Below are 22,415 nucleotides of genomic sequence, written 5' to 3'. Positions count from 1 at the left end.
AGTGAATTTCATTATTTGATTTTATAAAATTTTTTTAATTTTTTTTTTTTTTTTTTTTTTGAGACAGAGTCTCACTCTCTTACCTGAGCTGGAGTGCAGTGGCACGATCTTGGCTCACTGCAACCTCTGCCTCCTGGTTTCAAGCGTTTGTCATGCCTCAGCCTCCCGAGTCGCTGGGACTACAGGTGCACGCCACCACACCTGGGTAATTTTCGTATTTTTAGTGGAGACAGGGTCTTACCATGTTGTCCACGCTGGTCTCAAACTCTTGGCCTCAAGTGATCTGCCCGCCTCGGCCTCCCAAAGTGCTGGGATTACGGGCATGAGCCACTGCTCATGGCCTATTGTTTGATTTTGAATGTTAAATCAATCTTACCTTCCTGGAATTAAACCCCATTTGGTGATTATTATACTTTTTATGAGTTGCTGGATTCAATCTGCTACTATTTTATTGGAGATTTTTTGCATGTGTGGTTATAAGGAATAATATTATATAAATTAATTTTAATTTTCTTGTAATATCCTTCTCTGGTTTTGGTATTAATGCATAAATCTATAAAAATTTTGGGGAAGAGTTTGCTTTTCCTTTATATGCTGAAAGAGTTTGTGTAAGGTTGGTACTATTGATTAGATGTTTTATAAAATTCACTAATGATTATGTACTCCATCTGTGCTTGGCGTTTTCTTCGTGGAGGTTTTAAATTACAAGTATAGTCACATAGGGCTATTCTGATTTTTGATTTCTGCTTGTGTCAGTTTTGGTAATTTGTGTCTTTCAAGGAATGCATCTATTTCATTTTGATGACTGGGTATAAAGAAACTTGTCTATTTCATTTTGATAAGTAGACATCAAGGAAATTGTCTACTCATCTAAGTTGTCTAATTTATTGCCATGAATTTGTGCATAATGTTCTCTTATGTTTTTAGGACCTACAGTAATAGTCCCTCTTTTATTTTCAATACTTGCTTCCTCTCTCTGTCTCTCAGTCTCTGTCTCTCTTGATCATTTTAGGTGATTGTCAATTCTTTTGATCTTTTCAGGGAAGCAACTTTTTGTTTCATTGATTTTTTAAAATCTGTTTTCTATCATTGGTTTCTGCTCTTTACTACTTATTTTCTTTTACTTGTTTGGATTTAACTTGCTCTTTTAAAGTGGAAGCTTTACACTTTAATTTTAAGCCTTTCTTCTAAAAGCATTTAAAAGCTATAGATTTCTCTCTAAGCATTACTTAAGACCATTTTATCTTTTTTTTTAAATTTCTTCAGTTTTTTTTTTTTTTTAAGAGACAGGGTCTTACTGTATTGTCCAGGCGGGAGTGCAGTGGCGTGATCATGACATGTTACAGCCTCAAACTCCTGGGCTTGAGTGATCCTCCCACCTCAGCGTCCTGAGTTGCTAGAACTAAAGGTGTGCACCACTACACCGGCTAATTTTTAAGTTTTCTGTAGAGATACGGTCTCACTGTGTTGTCCAAACTGGTGTCCAACTCCTGACCTCAAGTGCTTCTCCCACTTTGACCTCCCAAAGTGCTGGGGTTATAGGCATGAGCTACCATGCCTGGCCACTGTTGCTTTTGTTTTTTTTTTTTTTGAGATGGAGTCTTGCTCTGTCATCCAGGCTGGAGCGCAGTGACGTGATCTCGGCTTACTGCAACCTCTGCTTCCTGGGTTCAAGCAATTCTCCTGCCTCAGCCTCCTGAGTAGCTGGGATTACAGGCACGCGCCCCCACGCCCAGCTAATTTTTGTATTTTTAGCAGAGATGGGGTTTCACCATGTTGGTCAGGCTGGTCTCGAATTCGTGACCTCGTGAGCCACTGCACCCGGCCCACTGTTGCTTTTTAAGGGGACTGCAATTACAGGTATTTTAACTCCTTGATTGTCTCTCAGCACTGAGGCACTGTTCCTTTTTTCACTTGCGCTTTTCCCTTGCTGTGTTTCAGTTTGGATAATTTCTGTTGATCTTTCTTTAAGTTTGTTTATCAATAAATCTTTTTTCTGTATTGTCTAAACTGCCTTTAAGTTCATCTAGTGATTATTTTTTTCAGTTAATATAATTTACAGTTCCAGCATCTCCATTTGGTCCTTTAGTCTATATTTCTCCACCAAGATTCCCTGTCTCCTCTATATGTCTCTTTCTGTACTTAATATCTTAATAGCTATTTTAATTTTCATTTTAATAATTTGCTAATCCAGGCCAGGTGTGGAAGTTCACGCTTGTAATTCCAGCACTTTGGGAGGCTGAGGCTGGCAAATCACTTGAGGTCAGGAATTTGAGACCAGCCTGGCCAACATGGTGAAACCCTGTCTCTACTAAAAATACAAAAATTAGCTGGGTGTGATGGCGGACACCTGTAATCCCAGTTACTCAGAGGCTGAGGCAGGAGAATTGCTTGAACCTGGGAGGTGGAGGTTGCAGTGAGCCAAGATAGCCCCACTGTACTCCAGCCTGAGAGACAGAGTGAGACTCCACCTCAAAAAAAAAAGTGCAAATCCAACATCTACGTTATTTGTTTATATTTGCTATTCTTTCTTATTTATGGTCATATTTTCTTGCTGCTTTACATGTCCAGTAGTTTTTTGTTTTATACTGTATGTCATGGATTCGGTGGTTTTAACTTTGTTCTGGCAGGCAGTTAATTTGCTGGAAAATCATTTTGATCCTTTCAAGTTTTGGTTGTAAAGTGAGGGTGGGTCTAGAGGCGGGGGTCTGCAGACTTACAGGGCCAGTTAGAGTAAATATTTTAGGCTTGTGGGCCATACAGCCTTTGTCTAGACTGTTCATCTCTGTTTTTATTGTGCAAAAGTAGCTATAGACAGTACAGAAGTGAATGGGCATGGCTGTGTTCCGATACAGTGTGGGCTCATGAGCCATGGTTTGCTGACTCTTGGTCTAGAGTGTCCTTTAGGCTTAGCGTAGTCCTGCTTGAGGTGTTTAGTGAGATCTTTCCTCTCTGCCTGGTCAGAATTTTTAGGTCAGGTCTTCCAGCACTTTCTGACCTTTGATACAATCCAGGTAGCTTGCAGATCTACCATAGGTTTCTTGGCTAGGCTTTGCCGAGTCTTGTGCTGTGCACATGCAGTGTAGTATTCACCCAGAGGTTTAAGAGGAACCCCTATCCAGATTTTTGGAGCTCCTTTTCTGTGAAGCTTTTCTTTGTTTGTTACCCTGTCCCACAAATTCCAGACAACTCCTCAGTCTCCTTAGCTTAGCAAGAGTTTGCGGTGTTCTTGGGCTTCTCTCTGTACTGTAGACCAGAATGTGCCTTCAGACAGAAAGCAGGGTAGTCATCTCGCAGGTTTCCCTTTCCTCAGAATTCACACTGCTGTCCTGCCTCTTGTCCGTGTCTCAAGATAGTTGCTTCCAGTATTTTGCCCATATTTTTAGTTGCTTATATTGGAAGAATTAGTCTGTTGTAATTAATCTCATAGCCAGAAGCAGAAGTTCTGTGGTTTTAAAATGCAGGTTTTTTCTAGTATTATCATTAGATACGATTTAAATGCCTGTGTTTTCTCATATGTGAAACGAGATAAGAGTAGTACCTACCTTACAGGGTAGTTTTGAGAACTGAATGAACTTCTGAAACATATGTGCCGGCTCAGCACAGTACCTGTCCCACATTAATGTTTCCATAAATGTTGTTATATTGTAGAATAGAAGCAGTTGATCAATGCAATATTTCTGCTAATTACAAGGTATTTACTGGGTGACAATTTACCTTGTTTGAGGTGAACAGACTTGAGGGGCTGATACAGTGAGAAGGATTGTACCAGTTGCACTCGTACATAAACACATCCTTCAGATGAAGCACATCGTATGCTTTGAGGAAGCCTAGCTAAAAAATAATAGTAACAAAGCACAAACACTTGGGAATTAGATGTTTTGAATTCTGACCCTCTGGCCTCCTAGCTCTGTGACTTAGGGCAGGTTGTTACTTCTTTTTTCTTTTCCTCTCCCTCCTTCACAACATTTTTGAGGTGGGTACTGTTATTATCCTTACTTTACAAATTTCATGAGGCACAGAAAGGCTAAGAGTTACACCGTTATAAGTGATGGATTTGTGATTTGAACTTAGGCAATTCAGTTTCATGACCCATGATTGCCTTATTAGGAGTCTGAGCTGTATTCTTGAAGGCCCAGAAGATAACTATTCTGGATTATTATTATTATTTTTTTTGAGAGCTTTTAGAAATGTAGTACTTGTTTTATGGTTAACTCTGGATTTAATCCCATTTTACAAAATGAAGATTTTTCTTTTTTTCTTAAACATAATGAATCTTTGAAATACCAATTTGAAAACTTTCTTACTTAGAAAAATTCCAGGAATATAGTTTTTATTATAAGAGATGATTGTACTAGGTAAGAATAAGAGTACAGTATGTTAAAAAAAATACTTCAAAATTATGGCACAAATTTAGATGAAGTTTGTTTTCCCACTAATTTAAAAAATAATACGTGTTTCTAATTCACTTTCCAGATAGACAAGCCTCTGAATTAATGGCTTTTAACTATATTGTCTAGATAAAAAAGGCAACTATTTTGTTAAGAATTGGCTAACTCTTATTTAGATGGAGCAGCTGTGCAATTATTTGGTTTTGCTCTTTGACCCTCAAATTTCAGTTTTATACAAGCTAATAATTCATTATTTTAGCTGAAGGGAACTTTCCATCATTTTACAAATGAGAAACTGTAATTTAAGATCACATAGCAAGTAATCTTTTAAAAATGTGTACACATATATATGCACTTTATTTAAAAATCTTATAAGCCATTATGTTACTCCTTTGACTGGATAGCCCATCCTACCTATTGCTCTAGGTTGGAGGAAACCCTTTTATTTTTATTTATTTTATTTTATTTTATTTTTTTTTTGAGACGGAGTCTCGCTCTGTCACCCAGGCTGGAGTGCGGTGGCCGGGTCTCAGCTCACTGCAAGCTCCGCCTCCCGGGTTCACGCCATTCTCCTGCCTCAGCCTCCCGAGTAGCTGGGACTATAGGCGCCCGCCACCTCGCCCGGCTAGTTTTTTGTATTTTTTTAGTAGAGACGGGGTTTCACCGTGTTAGCGTTTCACCGTGTTAGCCAGGATGGTCTCGATCTCCTGACCTCGTGATCCGCCCGTCTCGGCCTCCCAAAGTGCTGGGATTACAGGCGTGAGCCACCGCGCCCGGCGAGGAAACCCTTTTAAACACACATCATAAATTTCCTGTCATCGCCCTCATCTAAGAATCCTTTAAATATGACATCATGCCCAGTATATATTTATCTAAAATATATAGGGCCTTGTGAAATTAGCTCTCCTAATTCATTAAGGGTAATACGCTTGGAAGGTAAGTCCATATTCATGCTAGCTACATCTCTTGGACTTTTATCTGTTTTGATCAGCCTTGTCTAGCTTGTCCATCCAGATGAAATTGTCTAAATTTATTAGGTTCAATCTGTTCAAGGAATATTACCTTCCAGTCATCTCTCAGGCTCTTTCAAATTGTCTGATGGTAGAGGCCTTTCTCTAGTGTAAACTGTAGAAGATCTTTAGCTTAGTGAAGAGGAGGCCTCCCCCTCCACACTTGTGGGTATATCTCGTCAGGTGGGACGAGAGATTGAGAAAAGAAATAAGACACCAAGTATAGAGAAACAACAGTGGGCCCAGGAGACCGGTACTCAGCATACCAAGGACCTGCACCAGCACCGGTCTCTGAGTTCCCTCAGTTTTTATTGATTATTTTCATTATCTCAGCAAGAGGAGTGTGGTAGGAGAGCAGGGTGATAATAAGGAAACGGTCAGCAAGAAAACATGTGAGCAAAAGAATCTGTGTCATAATTAAATTCAAGGGGAGGTACTATGCCTGGATGTGCACGCAGGCCAGATTATGTTTCTCTCCGCCCAAACATCTCAGTGGAGGGCAGTTTTTCTCCTATCTCTGAATTGAACAAATGTACAGTCGGGTTTTATACTGAGACATTCAGTTCCCAGGGGCAGGCAGGAGACAGTGGCCTTCCTCTATCTCAACTGCAAGAGGCTTTCCTCTTTAATCCACCTCAGCACAGACCCTTTATGGGTGTCTGGCTGGGGGACGGTCAGGTCTTTCTCATCCCATGAGGCCATATTTTAGACTATGACATGGGGAGAAACCTTGGACAATACCCGGTTTTCCAAGGCAGAGGTCCCTGTGGCTTTTCGCAGTGCATTGTGCCCCTGGTTTATTGAGACTAGAGAATGGTGATGACTTTTGCTAAGCATACTCCTTGTAAACATTTTGTTAACAAGGCATGTCCTGCACAGCCCTAGATCCCTTAAACCTTGATTCCATACAACACATGTTTCTGTGAGCACAAGGTGGGGCAAAGTGGCTGGGGCAAAGTTACAAATTAACAGCATTTAAGCAAAGTAGTTTTTCAGCTGCAGGTCAAAATGGAATTTCTTGTGTCTTCCCTTTCTACGTGGACACAGTAACAGTCTGATCTTTCTTTCTTTTCCCTACAGCTTAGGGTCTCCCAACTGCAGGTTCAAGATGACATTGTACAAAGTTAATATTACCAATATAGAGTGTGTTTGTTAGCTTGGGCTGCTGTAACAAAGTACCATAGGCTGGGTGGCTGAACAGAAATTTACTTTTCACAGTTCTGGAGGCTGGTGAGTCTAAGATCAAGGTGCTGGCAAGGTAGATTTCTTTCTGAGGCCTCTTCTCCTGGCTTATAGGTGACCACCATCTCATTGTGTGCTCACATGACCTCTTATGTGTGCCTGGGGAGACAGGGAGCATGACAGCAAGCTCTCTGGTGTCTCTTCCTATAAGGGCACTAATCCCCTCGGCCCAGGCCCCCCCCCCCCCCCCGACTGCATTTAACCCTAATCACCTCCCAAAGTCCCCATCTTCAGATACTGTCACATTCCGGGTTGGGGCTTTAACATGAGTTTTGGAGGAGATATAAGCATTCAGTTCTGTAACATACAGTGATTAAGGAAATGGGCTCTGGAATTGAATTGCCTGTCTCTCACTAGTTGTGTATACAAATAGCAAGTAGCCCTCACTTAGGTTAATTTTAAATAACACCAATAATAGTGTCGTCCTAAAGGCAGTTAATTATTATTATTATTTTTTTTGTATTTTGGACTCTGGCATTTGGACGTTGGCACAGGACTAATGTCTTCAAAGAACAGGGTACAATGACTGTAACAACTTAGAATGTAAGAGAAAATGCGTAATTCTTTAAAAGTGTTTTTCTAAATTAAACATATGCCAGTAACAAAAGATTAAACATTTGTAGTTGTTAATTTTATTCAAATTCAGCTTTTTATTTTTGGCTTGAATAGAACAAGACAATTTACCTATATGAAAACCTGAGTGAAAGCTTTGGATGTGATACGTTAAGTAGAACAGTATTTTAAAGCCACTTTGATTCATAAGTTTCTTTAACATAAACAGGTTGTATTGCGTCTTGAAAAATGATAGGTTCTATGGATAACATTTAATTAACTTTATAATATATGTGATGATTTAACCTGAATTAATGGCACTTCTTTTTCTGACTTCCTTTTGATCTTGGCCCTTTCTCTGTAAAGTTTTTTGTTAACTTATTACAAACTGAACCCTGGCTTGCTCCTCTGATCTTTAGTCTCCTTTCAGTCTGTCTTTATTTCTGCTGAGGTTATATTCTATTTGTTTTTCAGATGAGACCCTTTTTGCTCTTCCTGCTGCATCTGAGCCTGTGATACGCTCCTCTGCAGGCAAGTTCTTTTCTGCCAGCCTTTTATCCTCTCTGTATTCTAACTTTAACTTTTTAGTGTGTTAACTCTATGCAGAGTAGCTTGGATTTACTAAAAATTAGCATGGTTCCAAGAATGTCTGTCTACTGGAAAAGTTGAAATTTGCATTTGATATGGTATGCCCAAGGAAAAAAATGAGCAAAATCCGATGAACACTTGGAAGTACATAAGGAATTCTTGGACCCTTGAATTACATTTACATATTTACAATTCCCTTTCTCCAAATATAGTTTGAGTATAGCCAGAAAGACTTTCCTGTAAATAAATACCAGTCTATGGCATTTAATTACCCAGTGCCCCTTCTTTCCTATACTGTCACTCAAACTCTTTTCGCAGATATTCTTCTCTTCTCTAAAACTAGCTCTTAGTATCTTAGTTGATAACATTTGAGGTTTACTCAGACTTGATTTGTCTTTGCATAGCATGTAATTGCCTCTGTAGCCATGCATATGTTATATTTACAGTAGCTTAATATTTTCAGTAATGATTAAAGTCTACTCTATTGTTACTTATTAATTGCTATTAACATTTCATTTTAATAAACAGTAAGTCTTTACTAACACTATTTTGAATCTGTCATAAAACTTGCATTAACTCTGAGAACACTGGCATTCTCTAACTTTCCTTTCTGTCCATGGTCACAGAAAATATTATGGACTTGAAGGAGCAGCCAGGTAACACTATTTCGGCTGGTCAAGAGGATTTCCCATCTGTCCTGCTTGAAACTGCTGCTTCTCTTCCTTCTCTGTCTCCTCTCTCAGCTGCTTCTTTTAAAGAACATGAATACCTTGGTAATTTGTCAACAGTATTGCCCACCGAAGGAACACTTCAAGAAACTGTCAATGAAGCTTCTAAAGAGTTCTCAGAGAAGGCAGAAACTCCACTTGTAGATAGAGATTTAACAGAGTTTTCAGAATTAGAATACTCAGAAATGGGATCATCATTCAGTGTCTCTCCAAAAGCAGAATCTGCCATAATAGTAGCAAATCCTAGGGAAGAAATAATCGTGAAAAATAAAGAAGAAGAGAATTTAGTTAGTAATAACATCCTTCATAATCAACAAGAGTTGCCTATAGCTCTTACTAAATTGGTTAAAGAAGAGGATGAAGTTATGTCTTTAGAAAAAGCAAAAGACAGTTTGAATGAAAAGAGAATTGCAGTGGAAGCTCCTATGAGGGAGGAATACGCAGACTTCAAACCATTTGAGCGAGTATGGGAAGTGAAAGATAGTAAGGAAGATAGTGATGTGTTGGCTGCTGGAGGTAAAATCGAGAGCAAGTTGGAAAGTAAAGTGGATAAAAAAGGTTTTGCAGATACCCTTGAGCAAACTAATCATGAAAAAGATAGTGAGAGTAGTAATGATGATACTTCTTTCCCCAGTACACCAGAAGCTATAAAGGATCGTTCAGGAGCATATATCACATGTGCTCCTTTTAACCCAGCAGCAACTGAGAGCATTGCAACAAACATTTTTCCTTTGTTAGGAGATCATACTTCAGAAAATAAGACCGATGAAAAAAAAATAGAAGAAAAGAAGGCCCAAATAGTAACAGAGAAGAATACTAGCACCAAAACATCAAACCCTTTTCTTGTAGCAGCACAGGATTCTGAGACAGATTATGTCACAACAGATAATTTAGGAAAGGTGACTGAGGAAGTAGTGGCAAACATGCCTGAAGGCCTGACTCCAGATTTAGTACAGGAAGCATGTGAAAGTGAATTGAATGAAGTTACTGGTACAAAGATTGCTTATGAAACAAAAATGGACTTGGTTCAAACATCAGAAGTTATGCAAGAGTCCCTCTATCCTGCAGCACAGCTTTGCCCATCATTTGAAGAATCAGAAGCTACTCCTTCGCCAGTTTTGCCTGACATTGTTATGGAAGCACCATTGAATTCTGCAGTTCCTAGTGCTGGTGCTTCGGCGGTACAGCCCAGCTCATCACCATTAGAAGCTTCTTCAGTTAATTATGAAAGCATAATACATGAGCCTGAAAACCCCCCACCATACGAAGAGGCCATGAGTGTATCACTAAAAAAAGTATCAGGAATAAAGGAAGAAATTAAAGAGCCTGAAAGCATTAATGCAGCTGTTCAAGAAACAGAAGCTCCTTATATATCTATTGCATGTGATTTAATTAAAGAAACAAAGCTTTCTGCTGAACCAACTCCAGATTTCTCTGATTATTCAGAAATGGCAAAAGTTGAACAGCCAGTGCCTGATCATTCTGAGCTAGTTGAAGATTCCTCACCTGATTCTGAACCAGTTGACTTATTTAGTGATGATTCCATACCTGACGTTCCACAAAAACAAGATGAAGCTGTGATGCTTGTGAAAGAAAATCTCCCTGAAACTTCATTTGAGTCAATGATAGAACATGAAAATAAGGAAAAACTTAGTGCTTTACCACCTGAGGGAGGAAAGCCATATTTGGAATCTTTTAAGCTCAATTTAGATAACACAAAACATACCCTGTTACCTGATGAAGTTTCAACATTGAGCAAAAAGGAGAAAATTCCTTTGCAGATGGAGGAGCTCAGTACTGCAGTTTATTCAGATGATGACTTATTTCTTTCTAAGGAAGCACAAGTAAGAGAAACTGAAACATTTTCAGATTCATCTCCAATTGAAATTATAGATGAGTTCCCTACATTGATCAGTTCTAAAACTGATTCATTTTCTAAATTAGCCAGGGAATATACTGACCTAGAAGTATCCCACAAAAGTGAAATTGCTAATGCCCCGGGTGGAGCTGGGTCATTGCCTTGCACAGAATTGCCCCATGACCTTTCTTTGAAGAACATACAACCCAAAGTTGAAGAGAAAATCAGTTTCTCAGATGACTTTTCCAAAAATGGGTCTGCTACATCAAAGGTGCTCTTATTGCCTCCAGATGTTTCTGCTTTGACCACTCAAGCAGAGATAGGCGGCATAGTTAAACCCAAAGTTCTTATGAAAGAAGCTGAGAAAAATCTTCCTTCTGATACAGAAAAGGAGGACAGATCACCATCTGCTATATTTTCAGCAGAGCTGAGTAAAACTTCAGGTAATCCAATCTATATGCATTTTGTGCTTTCATACCACTTTTTGACTTAGGGAACATTCCACTACATTTTGTGTTTTATGTTATGTTTATAGTGTCTAATATGTCACATTGATAAGAAGTCTTCTCCACTTTCTCACTTAAAGGTTGTAGTGGTTTTTCTAACTCTCTTGCACTCAGCATTCACCCTTAACTTTTCCACACAGTTACACTTTTATAATGCACTATGGAACTATTAATAGAAAATATTTTTGTTTATAAGAATTGACTTTAGTACCTATTTATATTTATTTCACTTGTTTTTCTTGATAACATGAAGAGCAAGAGATATTAAAATATTTTCAGATGTGTTTTTGTTATCCCAGAAATTATCATATTTAATTTTTAAAGAACATTTCTGTAGCATGTTTTAAATATTTCAATATAGTATAGTACTTTTCCAGTGGTAGGTATAAAGTTAGGCATATTGAGTGTAGACTTTTTGTTGAAAAGTATAAATTGAGTTATGCTATTATGAATTATTTTGAAAAGTACCAATTCTCCTTTTTTTCTTTTGACTATCCATTTTACACATACCTGATTTGCATAAGGTGATTTGCACATGTGCTCTTTATTAGTATTCTGATTTGGCTACGTTTTCTCTAAAATAGTGATTAGGATAAATTTACTGAATATGCTTATGTATGTAAGTGCTGGTGCTTCAGCAGTACAGTCCAGCTCATCACCATTGGAACAGTGGTAGACCAGTTGCTGTAATGTAAGAAAGAGGAGATTATGAACATTGAGGCAGTGGGATGAGCACAGAGACATAGGACTTGGTGTTTGATGGATAAGGATGTAAAGGATGAGGGGAAGAAGTAAAGATGACCCCAGGAACCCTGGATTTCATTCTTGGCATGTGCACATGTATGGATGGCAGTATGAGAAACTGAGATAGGGAACATGAGAGATTAAAGTAGATTTAAGAAGGAAGATACAAATTCGGTTTTGAATATGTTGGTATTGATGTACATACCTTTAAGATATCCAGTAAGTTATGGATATTATACATATGCAGCTCTTGAGAGAGATCTTGGCTGTATGTGTCTGTCGTGGGCTTAGAGATAGAAATTAAAGCCCCAGATATCAACTGGGGAGAATCAAGAGAAGAGGACTACTTGAAGGTGGAAGGTCAAAATTATCAAATACTGGAGAGGTCAGTTAAGGATTGCAAGTTGGTCAAAAAGGAGGGAAGGTGTTGGCATGACAGCGGCAAATGGTGTGGTGTGCTTGGGCATGGCTAGGATTGAGAAGCGAATGAGATTTGAGCAAATCAGTAGTAAATGTTGATTACTCTTAAGAAGTTTGAATGTTTTACTGGAGAAAAATTAAAATATTAGCAAGCAGGAAGGAGAGTATGTAGTGGAGGAAGGGCCTTTTTTTTTTTTTTTTCTTTTTTTAAGATGAGAAGGGGAAAATCTGATTACAGGTGCTGGCAGAAAGTCAGAAGGGGATAGGGAATGTGCTCCCTGGTTCAGGTGGAAGAATTAGCATTACAAGGAAGGATACAGCTTTGATTGTAGTGAGTGGAAAGGAAAGTGTGGGTATTCATACTGTTAGGGTTTTGTGGCTGAAAGTTGAGGGAATTATTTGCTGGTTTATGTTTATTCTTTAAAGCAGTATGTTAGTTCATTTGCTAGGAATGAACTAGGTCATGATTGGGTGGAAGAGGTCTGCAATACCTCTGACTTAGGGAAACCAAAGGCATTGTATTAGGAGCCTAATCAAGGTCGAAAGGTGGTCTCAATGGTAGGGTGACTTTTCTTTGACTGTGCCAAACAACCTAGGTATGGATTCAGAGAAGGCAAATGGTTGTAGTGACTCAAGGATGTGTTTTGGTAGGTGGGCCCTATGGAAGGACAGTAAGTCAAGAAAGTCGAGGCTGATAGCGAGAGAGTAATTTGAAGTGATGGACTGTGGCATCTAAGTTGAAGGATGTGAATAGAAAAAGGTAGGAGAGGTAGGAGGAGAGTAGATGGTCAGTGAACTCAAGGCCCAAATTAGGTTTAAGAACCAAGAGTAGTAGGAATAAATACATGCCAGAATGATAGGAGATTGTAGTCAGAGGAGGGGAAAGAGAGAAAGAATGAATGCGCGGGATAGCAGGGTGGGTGGGTGTGGGTGGGTGTGTGTGTGTGTGTGTGTGTGTGTGTGTGTGTGTGTGATGTTGAATTTAGAATTTCAGAGAAATAGCAGTTCAGGTTGATTATAATGGCCAGTGATAGGCCATGAGGCAAAGGCCTACTGTGTAGTCAGATTAGGATTGCTAGAGGTGAGGTCAAGTAAACTATGAGGCCGTGATACTGGATTGCACTTCTACCTAACATTGAAGTCACCCAGGATGATGGCAGGACTAGGGGTGGAGAGGAAAACTGGGGTAAGAGTCTGTGGTAAAGGGCAGTGAGGTAACTGGAGGATGGTAGATAGAAGAAATGAGGAAGGATAGAGAATGACATAGTGGAATAGCCAAGACTTTTGCCCAAGGCCTCTGAAATAAAGTTTGGTGAGCAGTGGGTACTGACCTCCCCCCGCCTCCCTTAGGTGTGTAGAGTGTGAGAGAACGATTGAGCCTTCATTTAGCAAGTTGCACAGGGAAAGCAGTATCCTCAAGGAAGAGCCGGGTTTTAGTGAAGATGAGGTAAAGGCAGGAATGTTCAGTAAAGAAGTTGAGGATTAGAGGAGCTGGTTCACAGTGGAAGGGGGTTTCAAACAGCACAGTAAAATGGTTTAGGAGGGAAGAGTAGAAAGAAGGGTCTTAGAAGCCCAGAGCAGTGTGGTGATGACTGGTGAAGAGCAAGGAGTAATCAGTATAGCAACGCCTTTGAAGTCTCCCTTCCCCACCAGTGCTCCCTCCCGAAACTTAAAGCTAGCAGTTCTCTGGTAGATGTGGCCGTCAGGAATTTCAGTATTTCAGGAGTCACCTGCTTCTTGGATTGTTTTTGTTAAACGTGGGAAATCTATAGCCTAATAGTTTAGAAGAAAGGGAAGAAAAGGGGGCATTGCCTTTGAAAGCTTAATGGGGATGGTGGAAGAAAGTGTAAGCAATGCTTGAGCATTCTCTTTTAGAATATGTTTATCTCCCTTCTCTGAGAAAATTGGTATTTCCTGCCTTTTTGACTTCACCTTTTTTGATATTAGTTATCATAGCAACTTACTAGGGAATAGAGAATTATTTAGAACACCCAGTATATGTATTCTACAAAAGTTATGGGAAGGAAACCCAGTATTACTGTAATGAAAACAATATAGGTGACCTGAGGTTTTAGTCTTGACTATACCATTGACAATCACTTTATTTCTCTACATGTCAGTTTCCTTTTCTATAAAAGGAAGGGTGGATTAGCTCAAGTCCTTGCAACTTAATAATTTTCTTGACTTGATTATATAACAGGCATCTGTTAAAAGCAGGTAAGTAGTGGCTGAGCTTGGTGGCTCATGCCTGTAATCCCAGCTCTCAGGGAGGCAGAGGTGGGAGGATGGCTTGAGCCCAGGAGTTTGAGACCTGCCTGGGCAATATAGCAGGACCCTGTTCTCCAAAAAAAAAAAGGAAAAAAAAAGACCCCCCCCCCCAAAAAAAATAGGTGTAAAATCAGGTAAGAGTTGCTTTAACATGCTTATATCAAGCACTATACGAGATTTTTTTGGGGGGTGGGGGAGGGGAAAAGATGAAACTAAGACGAGGTTTTGCCCTTATGCAACTTACAGCCAGCTGGTGTAGACACACTGTTGAGGACGTAGTTAAACATTGTATAGTGAGGATAGGTACTTACCTCTCTGTCTTCCTGAAAGTGAAGTTTAAGTGTACCGAAGTCAAATGTACCAAAATACAGCAATGGTCTTATAAAACGTAAGGGAAGCTCTTTTATCAGATGGCTTAAAAGTTTTTTGCCATCTCTAATTATGAAATACTTAAGTGTGTTTTTTAAAAAATTCTGGGTCATTTTACTGTATATGCATTTAAACATTAAAAGTATTAAATAATAAAATACTAATTTCCTCAGATCATTTATTATCTCATATGTTCTTTTGTTTTTTTTTGAGACAGGTTCTTGCTGTGTCACCCAGGCTGAAGTGCAGTGGTGCGATTATGGCTCACTGCAGCCTCGACTTCCCAGGGTCAGGTGGTCCTCAGCCTCCCAAGTAACTGGGACCACAGGCTCATGTCACTATGCCCGGCTAATTATTTTTGTAGAGAGGAGGTCTTGCCTTGTTGCCCAGGCTGGTCTCAAACTCCTGGGTTCAAGGATCCTCCTGCCGCTGCCTCTCAAAGTGCTGGGATTACAGGCGTAAGCCTCCAGGCCTTTCCTGTTCTTGTTTTCTTAAAATGACATTTTGTAGGCAGAAATCAGTTTTAGTTTTAGGAAGAAAGACTGATTTTGCAAGAGAGGTGAATAAGGTATTATGATGCAGATGGTGCTTTATTAATTTGGGGGAGTCAGGTTTGTCAAGAAACTAATGAATTCTGGTCTTCTTCCCCCCTCCATTTATAAAGAAATGTGTGACAAACTATATTCTTACTATTGGAATGTAAATACTGATTTTTTTTCTCAGTAGTATCAATGAATGTTCTTGGCATTTCCCCAGTGAATGTTATTGGCATTTTTTTTTTCCAAAAATTGATTGGCTATAGATATGTGAATTAATTTCTGGGTTATATCTATTCTGTTCCATTGGTCTGTGTTGCTGTTTTTATGCCAGTACCATCCTGTTTTGGTTACTTCAACTGTGTAGTATATTTTGAAATTACTTAATTATTTTAAATTAATTATTTTAGTAATAAGGATTTTTTTTGGGGGGGTGGCGGGGAGACGAAGTCTCTCTCTGTCGCCCAGGCTGGAGTGCAGTGGCGCAATCTCAGCTCACTGCAAGCTCCGCCTCCCAGGTTCATGCCATTCTCCTGCCTCAGCCTCCCGAGTAGCTGGGACTACAGGCGCCCACCCCCATGCCCGGATAATTTTTTTTGTATTTTTAGTAGAGATGGGGTTTCACCGTGTTAGCCAGGATGATCTCGATCTCCTGACCTCGTGATCCGCCCGCCTCAGCCTCCCAAAGTGCTGAGATTACAGGCGTGAGCCACCAGGCCCGGCCTAGTATGGCCATTTTTTAACAATATTAACTCTTCTGATCCATGAACATGGAATGTCTTTCTTTGCATTTGTTTGTATCCTCTTCAGTTTCTTTCATCATTGTTTTGTAGATTTCCTTATAGAGGTCTTTCATCTCCTTAAACTTATTCCAAGGTGTTTTTTTTTTTTTAAGCTATTGCAAATAGAGTTTCCTACTTGATTTCTTTTTCAGCTAGTTTATTGTGTATAGACGTGCAATAATTTTGTATATTGATTTTATATCTTGCAACTTTACAGAATTTACAAGGTTTTGGTAGTCTTTAGGTTTTTCTTTATGTAAGATCATGTCATCTGCAAACAGGGACAATTTGACTTCCTCCTTTCTAATTTGGATATCCTTTATTGTCTTTTGCCCAATTGCTCTGGGTAGGACTTCCCATTTCCAGTCTTTATTTTTTATAACATTAGCAGTTTTTTTTTTTTTTTGGTAATTATTATACTTTATGTTCTAGGGTACATGTGCACCATGTGATGGTTTGTTACGTATGTATACATGTGCCATGTTGGTGTGCTGCATCCATTAACTCATCATTTATATTAAGTATATCTCCTAATGCTATCCCTTCCCACTCCCCCCACCCCACAACAGGCCCCTATGTGTGATGTTCCCCTTGCTGTGTCCAGGTGTTCTCATTGTTCAGTTCCCACCTATGAGTGAGAACATGTGGTGTTTGGTTTTCTGTTCTTGTGATAGTTTGCTGAGAATGATGGTTTCCAGCTTCATCCACGTCCCTACAAAGGACATGAACTCATCCTTTTTTATGGCTGCATAGTATTCCATGGTGTATATGTGCCACATTTTCTTAATCCAGTCTGTCATTGATGGACATTTGGTTTGATTCCAAGTCTTTGCTATTGTGAATAGTGCTGCATTAAACATATGTGTGCACGTGTCTTTATAGCAGCATGATTTATAATCCTTTAGGTATATCCCCAGTAACGGGATGGCTGGGTCAAATGGTATTTCTGGTTCTAGATCCCTGAGGAATCGTCGCAGTCTTTCACGATGGTTGAACTAGTTTACAGTCCCACCAACAGTGTAAAAGTGTTCCTATTTCTCCACATCCTCTCCAGCACCTGTTGTTTCCTGACTTTTTAATGATCACCATTCTAACTGGTGTGAGATGGTATCTCACTGTGGTTTTTGATTTGCGTTTCTCTGATGGCGAGTGGTGATGAGCATTTTTCATGTGTCTGTTGGCTGCATAAATGTCTTCTTTTGAGAAGTGTCTGTTCATATCCTTTGCCCACTTTTTGATGGGATTGTTTGTTTTTTCTTGTAAATTTGTTTGAGGCAGTTTTAAAGAGCACAGGGCCTCTCTTTCCCCCCCTTTATAATAGAACATTCCTCATAGTGGATTTATCTGATGTTTCCTAGTGATTAATTTGAGGCTATGAATTCATTTACTGTATAGATGGTGATGTGTCCCTCTCATAGCACCACTTCTAGAATTACCTGCTATTCATCAGTTCCTCACTGGTTATGTTAATTTTGACCATCTGGGCAAGATGGGTTCTGATTTCCTTATCGTATAATTACTGTCTTTGTTTCTCCCTTACAGATAATAAGCAGTCTGAGGAGTGACACTTGAACGCATGCAGATATCCCACTCCCTATCAAAATTTGCCCCCCGATTTAGTAAACCATTGATGATTCTTGCTTGATCCAGTCTTTACCATGAGAGTTGAAAAATGATTTTTTTAACCCATTACTCCCTGTACATTTTTCTGTTGACCCTCAGCATTCCTGTTTAAGCAACAGACCCCCATTTCCATTAATGAATTAATTAGCTGATTAATTATCAGTATGGATCCATGAATTTCCATTTTCTTTCCAATGGTTTATGATTCATTACTGAACTTTATTATTTTGGTGGTAAATTATTCCATATTTTGAGGGTTCCTTCAGGTAGGCTCAGGGACATGCAACCTTCTTTCTTTGGGGTTGGGAGGGGAACATCTTACTTTCTAGCCTAACAAAATATTGTAGGCCTGTTTTATGCTGTGTCCCAGCCCTGGAATCAGCAATTTCTCCAAGGATCCCTGATTCCTTTTAATGTAGAGTGAGAGGTCATTTTCATAATAGTGAGGTATTAAAGATCAAAAGCTAGATGCTAGTTGTGGTCATTGCTACTGTGGGGATCTTTTCCATTTTAACCTTTCAGTGGATAAAGCTAGGAAATGCTTATATACATACATACACATAAACATACACACATTCATAAGAAATGAGTTCACACAGATACCTCTGATTCTAATTCATTCTCACAGGTTTTGTTCTTTCCTTATTTCATATTTGTCTCTTCTTTTATAGTGAGAACCCTGGTTCCTAAGACCACCAATACATTATTTATATCCAATCCTTTAATACACCTATAAGAGTTTTAGAATTCTTTTTTTTTTTTTTTTTTTTTTTTTGAGACGGAGTCTCGCTCTGTCGCCCAGGCTGGAGTGCAGTGGCGCAATCTCAGCTCACTGCAAGCTCCGCCTCCCGGGTTTACGCCATTCTCCTGCCTCAGCCTCCCGAGTAGCTGGGACTACAGGCGCCCGCCACCTCGCCCGGCTAGTTTTTTGTATTTTTTTAGTAGAAATGGGGTTTCACTGTGTTAGCCAGGATGGTCTCGATCTCCTGACCTCGTGATCCGCCCGTCTCGGCCTCCCAAAGTGCTGGGATTACAGGCTTGAGCCACCGCGCCCGGCCTAGAATTCTTTTTTCATATCACTATAATTTTAAAAACTTGATAAAAGAGTTCTAGATTGTTTGCAAGTCCCTACTCCGCAACCCTGCCTAAAGTGGAATGTGTATAGTCAAATACATTCTTCACAGATTACTTGTATTAGTTCGTTCTTTTTTCTTTTCCCTCCTTCCGTCTCCCACTGACTAATGGCTAAGATATTCATTTGAAATACAATTAGCTTCATTTGTTTCAGTTCTAGATTTTCTTTCTCCCAATTTTAGATTTTTAACTGAGAATTTTAAAGTGTTGAGAAAAGCTGAATTCTTCTCATTTTACCTGGAAGGGGAAGACTATCATTTATGGAACATCTTCTAAACACAAAGCAGTTTTCACATATTTGTTTCATTTAGGTCTTCACCATAATCTATAAGAAGGAACCATTTTGGCCGGGCGCGGTGGCTCAAGCCTGTAATCCCAGCACTTTGGGAGGCCGAGACGGGCGGATCACGAGGTCAGGAGATCCAGACCATCCTGGCTAATACGGTGAAACCCCCGTCTCTACTAAAAAATACAAAAAAAAAAAAAAAAACTAGCCGGGCGAGGTAGTGGGCGCCTGTAGTCCCAGCTACTCGGGAGGCTGAGGCAGGAGAATGGTGTAAACCCGGGAGGCGGAGCTTGCAGTGAGCTGAGATCCGGCCACTGCACTCCAGCCTGGGTGACAGAGCGAAACTCCGTCTCAAAAAAAAAAAAAAAAAAAAAAAAAGGGAACCATTTTATTAGGTGATAAATCTAAGCCTAAGGATGTTAAGTAACTTTTTCAAAGATACGTGGTAAATTATGTAATAAGCACAATGTTTTGAGCTTCTGCCTTGTTTCAGACATTGGGTTAACTTCTTATTTATATTAGTTGTTACCTAGTTTCACAAGAATGAACTGCGATTCCAACCCAGGTTTTGTCCATTCACAGTTATTTCCTGGTTTTGGAATAAGCAGTTATTGTCCTAACTTTAGCAAGCAATCAAGGTGCTGCTGCTTTTATCACACACCTGTTGTGTTGAACCATTAGGCAATGTAAGACATTTCTTGACATCTTAAGATGTCAAGAAAGTGGGTTGCCATCTACATTTTCTAACATACTCTTCCATATGTAGGGATATTGGAACTAGGGTAACATTCTGTTGCTAGTATATAGAGACTGAAAAACCCTACTTTGGACAACTGCTATCTATTTATGTTAGTAGGCCATTGGTACAGAAAGGTGCTCATGTCTCCTGTCCAAACTGCTGAGATCTTGACTTAATGATAACTTAATATATGTTTGTTGGCTGCTTGTCACTAATGCACAGAGAATATTTTTAGTTCACATTCGAAATATAGATTGTATCTTGCTGAACTCATCAGAACTATTGGTAAGTGAAGTGTAAACCGACCATACGTGGATTATTTGTTCGTTATAATTAAACTATATAATATCCAGGATTCATCAAGTAATATTACCATGATAACTCACTTTAAAAGGGCTTGTTTGTCTTGGTAAATATGCGAAATTATGCTTTTCAAACTTATATATGTTCATGAATAAGAACTTACATATGTTCATGAATAAGAATTATTTTGATATTCTTATGATTTAAAATATTTTTCTTTATTAAAAAGTATATATAGCCTTTGAGCCTGATGACAGAATTCCAGCCTGGTAACAGAGCGAGACTCTGTCTCAACAACAACAAAAAAAACCCAAAAAAACAACAACAAAAAAAAACATGCTTGCTTCAGCGGTACATACACTAAAATTGGAATTATACAGAGAAGATTAGCATAGCCCCTGCATGAGGATGACACAGAATTCGTGAAGTGTTTCATCTTTTTATATGAAAAATTTTAAAAAATGCTTTGGGTGTTTAAGAATATTTGTATATTTGGCCGGGCGCGGTGGCTCAAGCCTGTAATTCCAGCACTTTGGGAGGCCGAGACGGGCGGATCACGAGGTCAGGAGATCGAGACCATCCTGGCTAATATGGTGAAACCCCGTCTCTACTAAAAATACAAAAAACTAGCCGGGCGAGGTGGTGGGCGCCTGTAGTCCCAGCTACTCGGGAGGCTGAGGCAGGAGAATGGCGTGAACCCGGGAGGCGGAGCTTGCAGTGAGCTGAGATCCGGCCACTGCACTCCAGCCTGGGCGACAAAGCAAGACTCCGTCTCAAAAAAAAAAAAAGAATATTTGTATATTTTAGATTATAATGTAAGAAGTTAGCACATTTTCATAATTTACTGAATTTCATAATTCAGTAGTTTCATAATTTACTGAAGTACTGTAATTTAGTGAAGTACTGTAGATACTAAAAGTTGATATTTTGTTTAAAATACATTTTTATTGAGCAAATATATTTGGAAAATTTTGATGTAAGTTGGACTTTACTATAATAAGTAGTTAATCTTAACTGGAAGGCTATCAATAGATGTACAGTGTAGCTAAAGTAGAACCTGACTATTGTTAATAAAGGAAACGATTATATTTACTTTTTTAAAAGTGATATTGTTAAATTAGTGAGGATTTATTTAGCGCTTACTCTGGGTCCAAAACAGATTGAAAATAAATATGTACCATAAAAGATAGATACCTGCTAAATATAATGTGGTTTAAAAAGCTTAATTTTAGGCATTTTACAGACCTGAGTTCTAATTCCGACCCTTTCACTGATTTAGCTGTATGACCCTTGGCAAATATTTTAATGTACTCGAGCTTCAATATTTCAGTAATAAGGATTTTTTCTAAGGACTTGATAACTATCTGTTATAGTTATCAAGGGCAGATAGATAACTATCTGCCCCAGTGAAGTTAGGGCAACAGTTTATGAAGCAGTCTGATATACAATACACACTCATTGTACAAATTTGAAAAATACAGAAAATCTTTGAGATGAAAAAAATTGTAATCATATTACCCAGACATAATCAGTGTTAATATTTTAGAATATATTATTCTAGTCTACTTTCAATGCACATGTGATTTTTTGTTTGGTTTTGAATCAGAGTCTCGCTCTGTCACCCAGGCTCTGGAGTAGCAATGGCGGGATCTCTACTCACTGCAACGTCTGCCTCCTGGGTTCAAGCAATTCTCGTGCCTCAGCCTCTTGAGTAGCTGGGATTACAGATGTGGGCCACCATGCCCGGCTAATTTTTGTATTTTTAGTAGAGACAGGGTTTCACCATGTTGGCTAAGCTGATCTCGAGCTCCTGACCTTAAGTGATCTGCCCACCTTGGCCTCCCAAAGTGCTGGGATTAAAGGCATGAGCCACTGCACCTGGCCGCATATGTGTATTTTTAAGAATGTAATAGTGTTTTATGAAATTTCAATCATATTCTATATATTGTTTATAAGCTTTTAAAAACTTGAGCGGTCTTATATAATGCAAACATTTCCATGTCTTTAAATATTCTGCTGCTGATTTTTTTACTTAGTGTTCCTTAGTATGGATATATTTTAACCAGTCACTTTGCTATTGTTGGACCCTTAGATTGTTCCTTTGTTATTGATAATGCTGTTAACCTCTTTATATTTAAATATGTTTTACATATCCCTGAATTATTTTCCATAAATTAATTCGAAATAAAAACCTAGGTTAGTGGGTGTAAGCATTTATAAGGGTGTCTACAAAAATTGGCCACAAAAAAAGTTGTACTAATTTTTACCCTTATATCAGAATAAGAAAACACCCATTTCTCTACTTTCACCAATTCATATTGTTTATTTTTTGATAG

The 22,415-nt window shown here is 39.0% G+C and overlaps 1 protein-coding gene and 1 non-coding gene across 6 annotated transcripts in view; both read left to right on the top strand.

Annotated features, from left to right (window-relative positions):
• LOC105465046 (reticulon 4) overlaps positions 1-22,415 on the top strand; it is a 79,810-nt gene that overhangs the window by 13,761 nt on the left and 43,634 nt on the right. For 3 of the 5 annotated variants that reach the window (XM_011713249.2, XM_011713250.3, XM_071076701.1), the window contains exons 2-3: positions 7,670-7,726; positions 8,410-10,812. The exons of 1 other annotated variant lie outside the window; for it this stretch is intronic. In XM_011713249.2, the coding sequence (XP_011711551.2) occupies positions 7,670-7,726; positions 8,410-10,812 (2,460 nt within the window). The remainder of the gene's footprint in view (positions 1-7,669; positions 7,727-8,409; positions 10,813-22,415) is intronic. One more of the 5 variants, XM_071076702.1, reaches the window with a different exon arrangement.
• On the top strand, positions 20,420-20,521 carry LOC112423767 (U6 spliceosomal RNA). The gene has a single exon (XR_003014323.1). It is a non-coding gene; the product is annotated as a U6 spliceosomal RNA (small nuclear RNA).

This window comes from Macaca nemestrina, chromosome 13 (assembly GCF_043159975.1).
Source record: "Macaca nemestrina isolate mMacNem1 chromosome 13, mMacNem.hap1, whole genome shotgun sequence".
Lineage (NCBI taxonomy): Eukaryota > Metazoa > Chordata > Mammalia > Primates > Cercopithecidae > Macaca > Macaca nemestrina.
The sequence above is the reverse complement of the archived record's forward strand: the minus strand, read 5'-3'. Positions and strand labels throughout refer to the sequence as shown.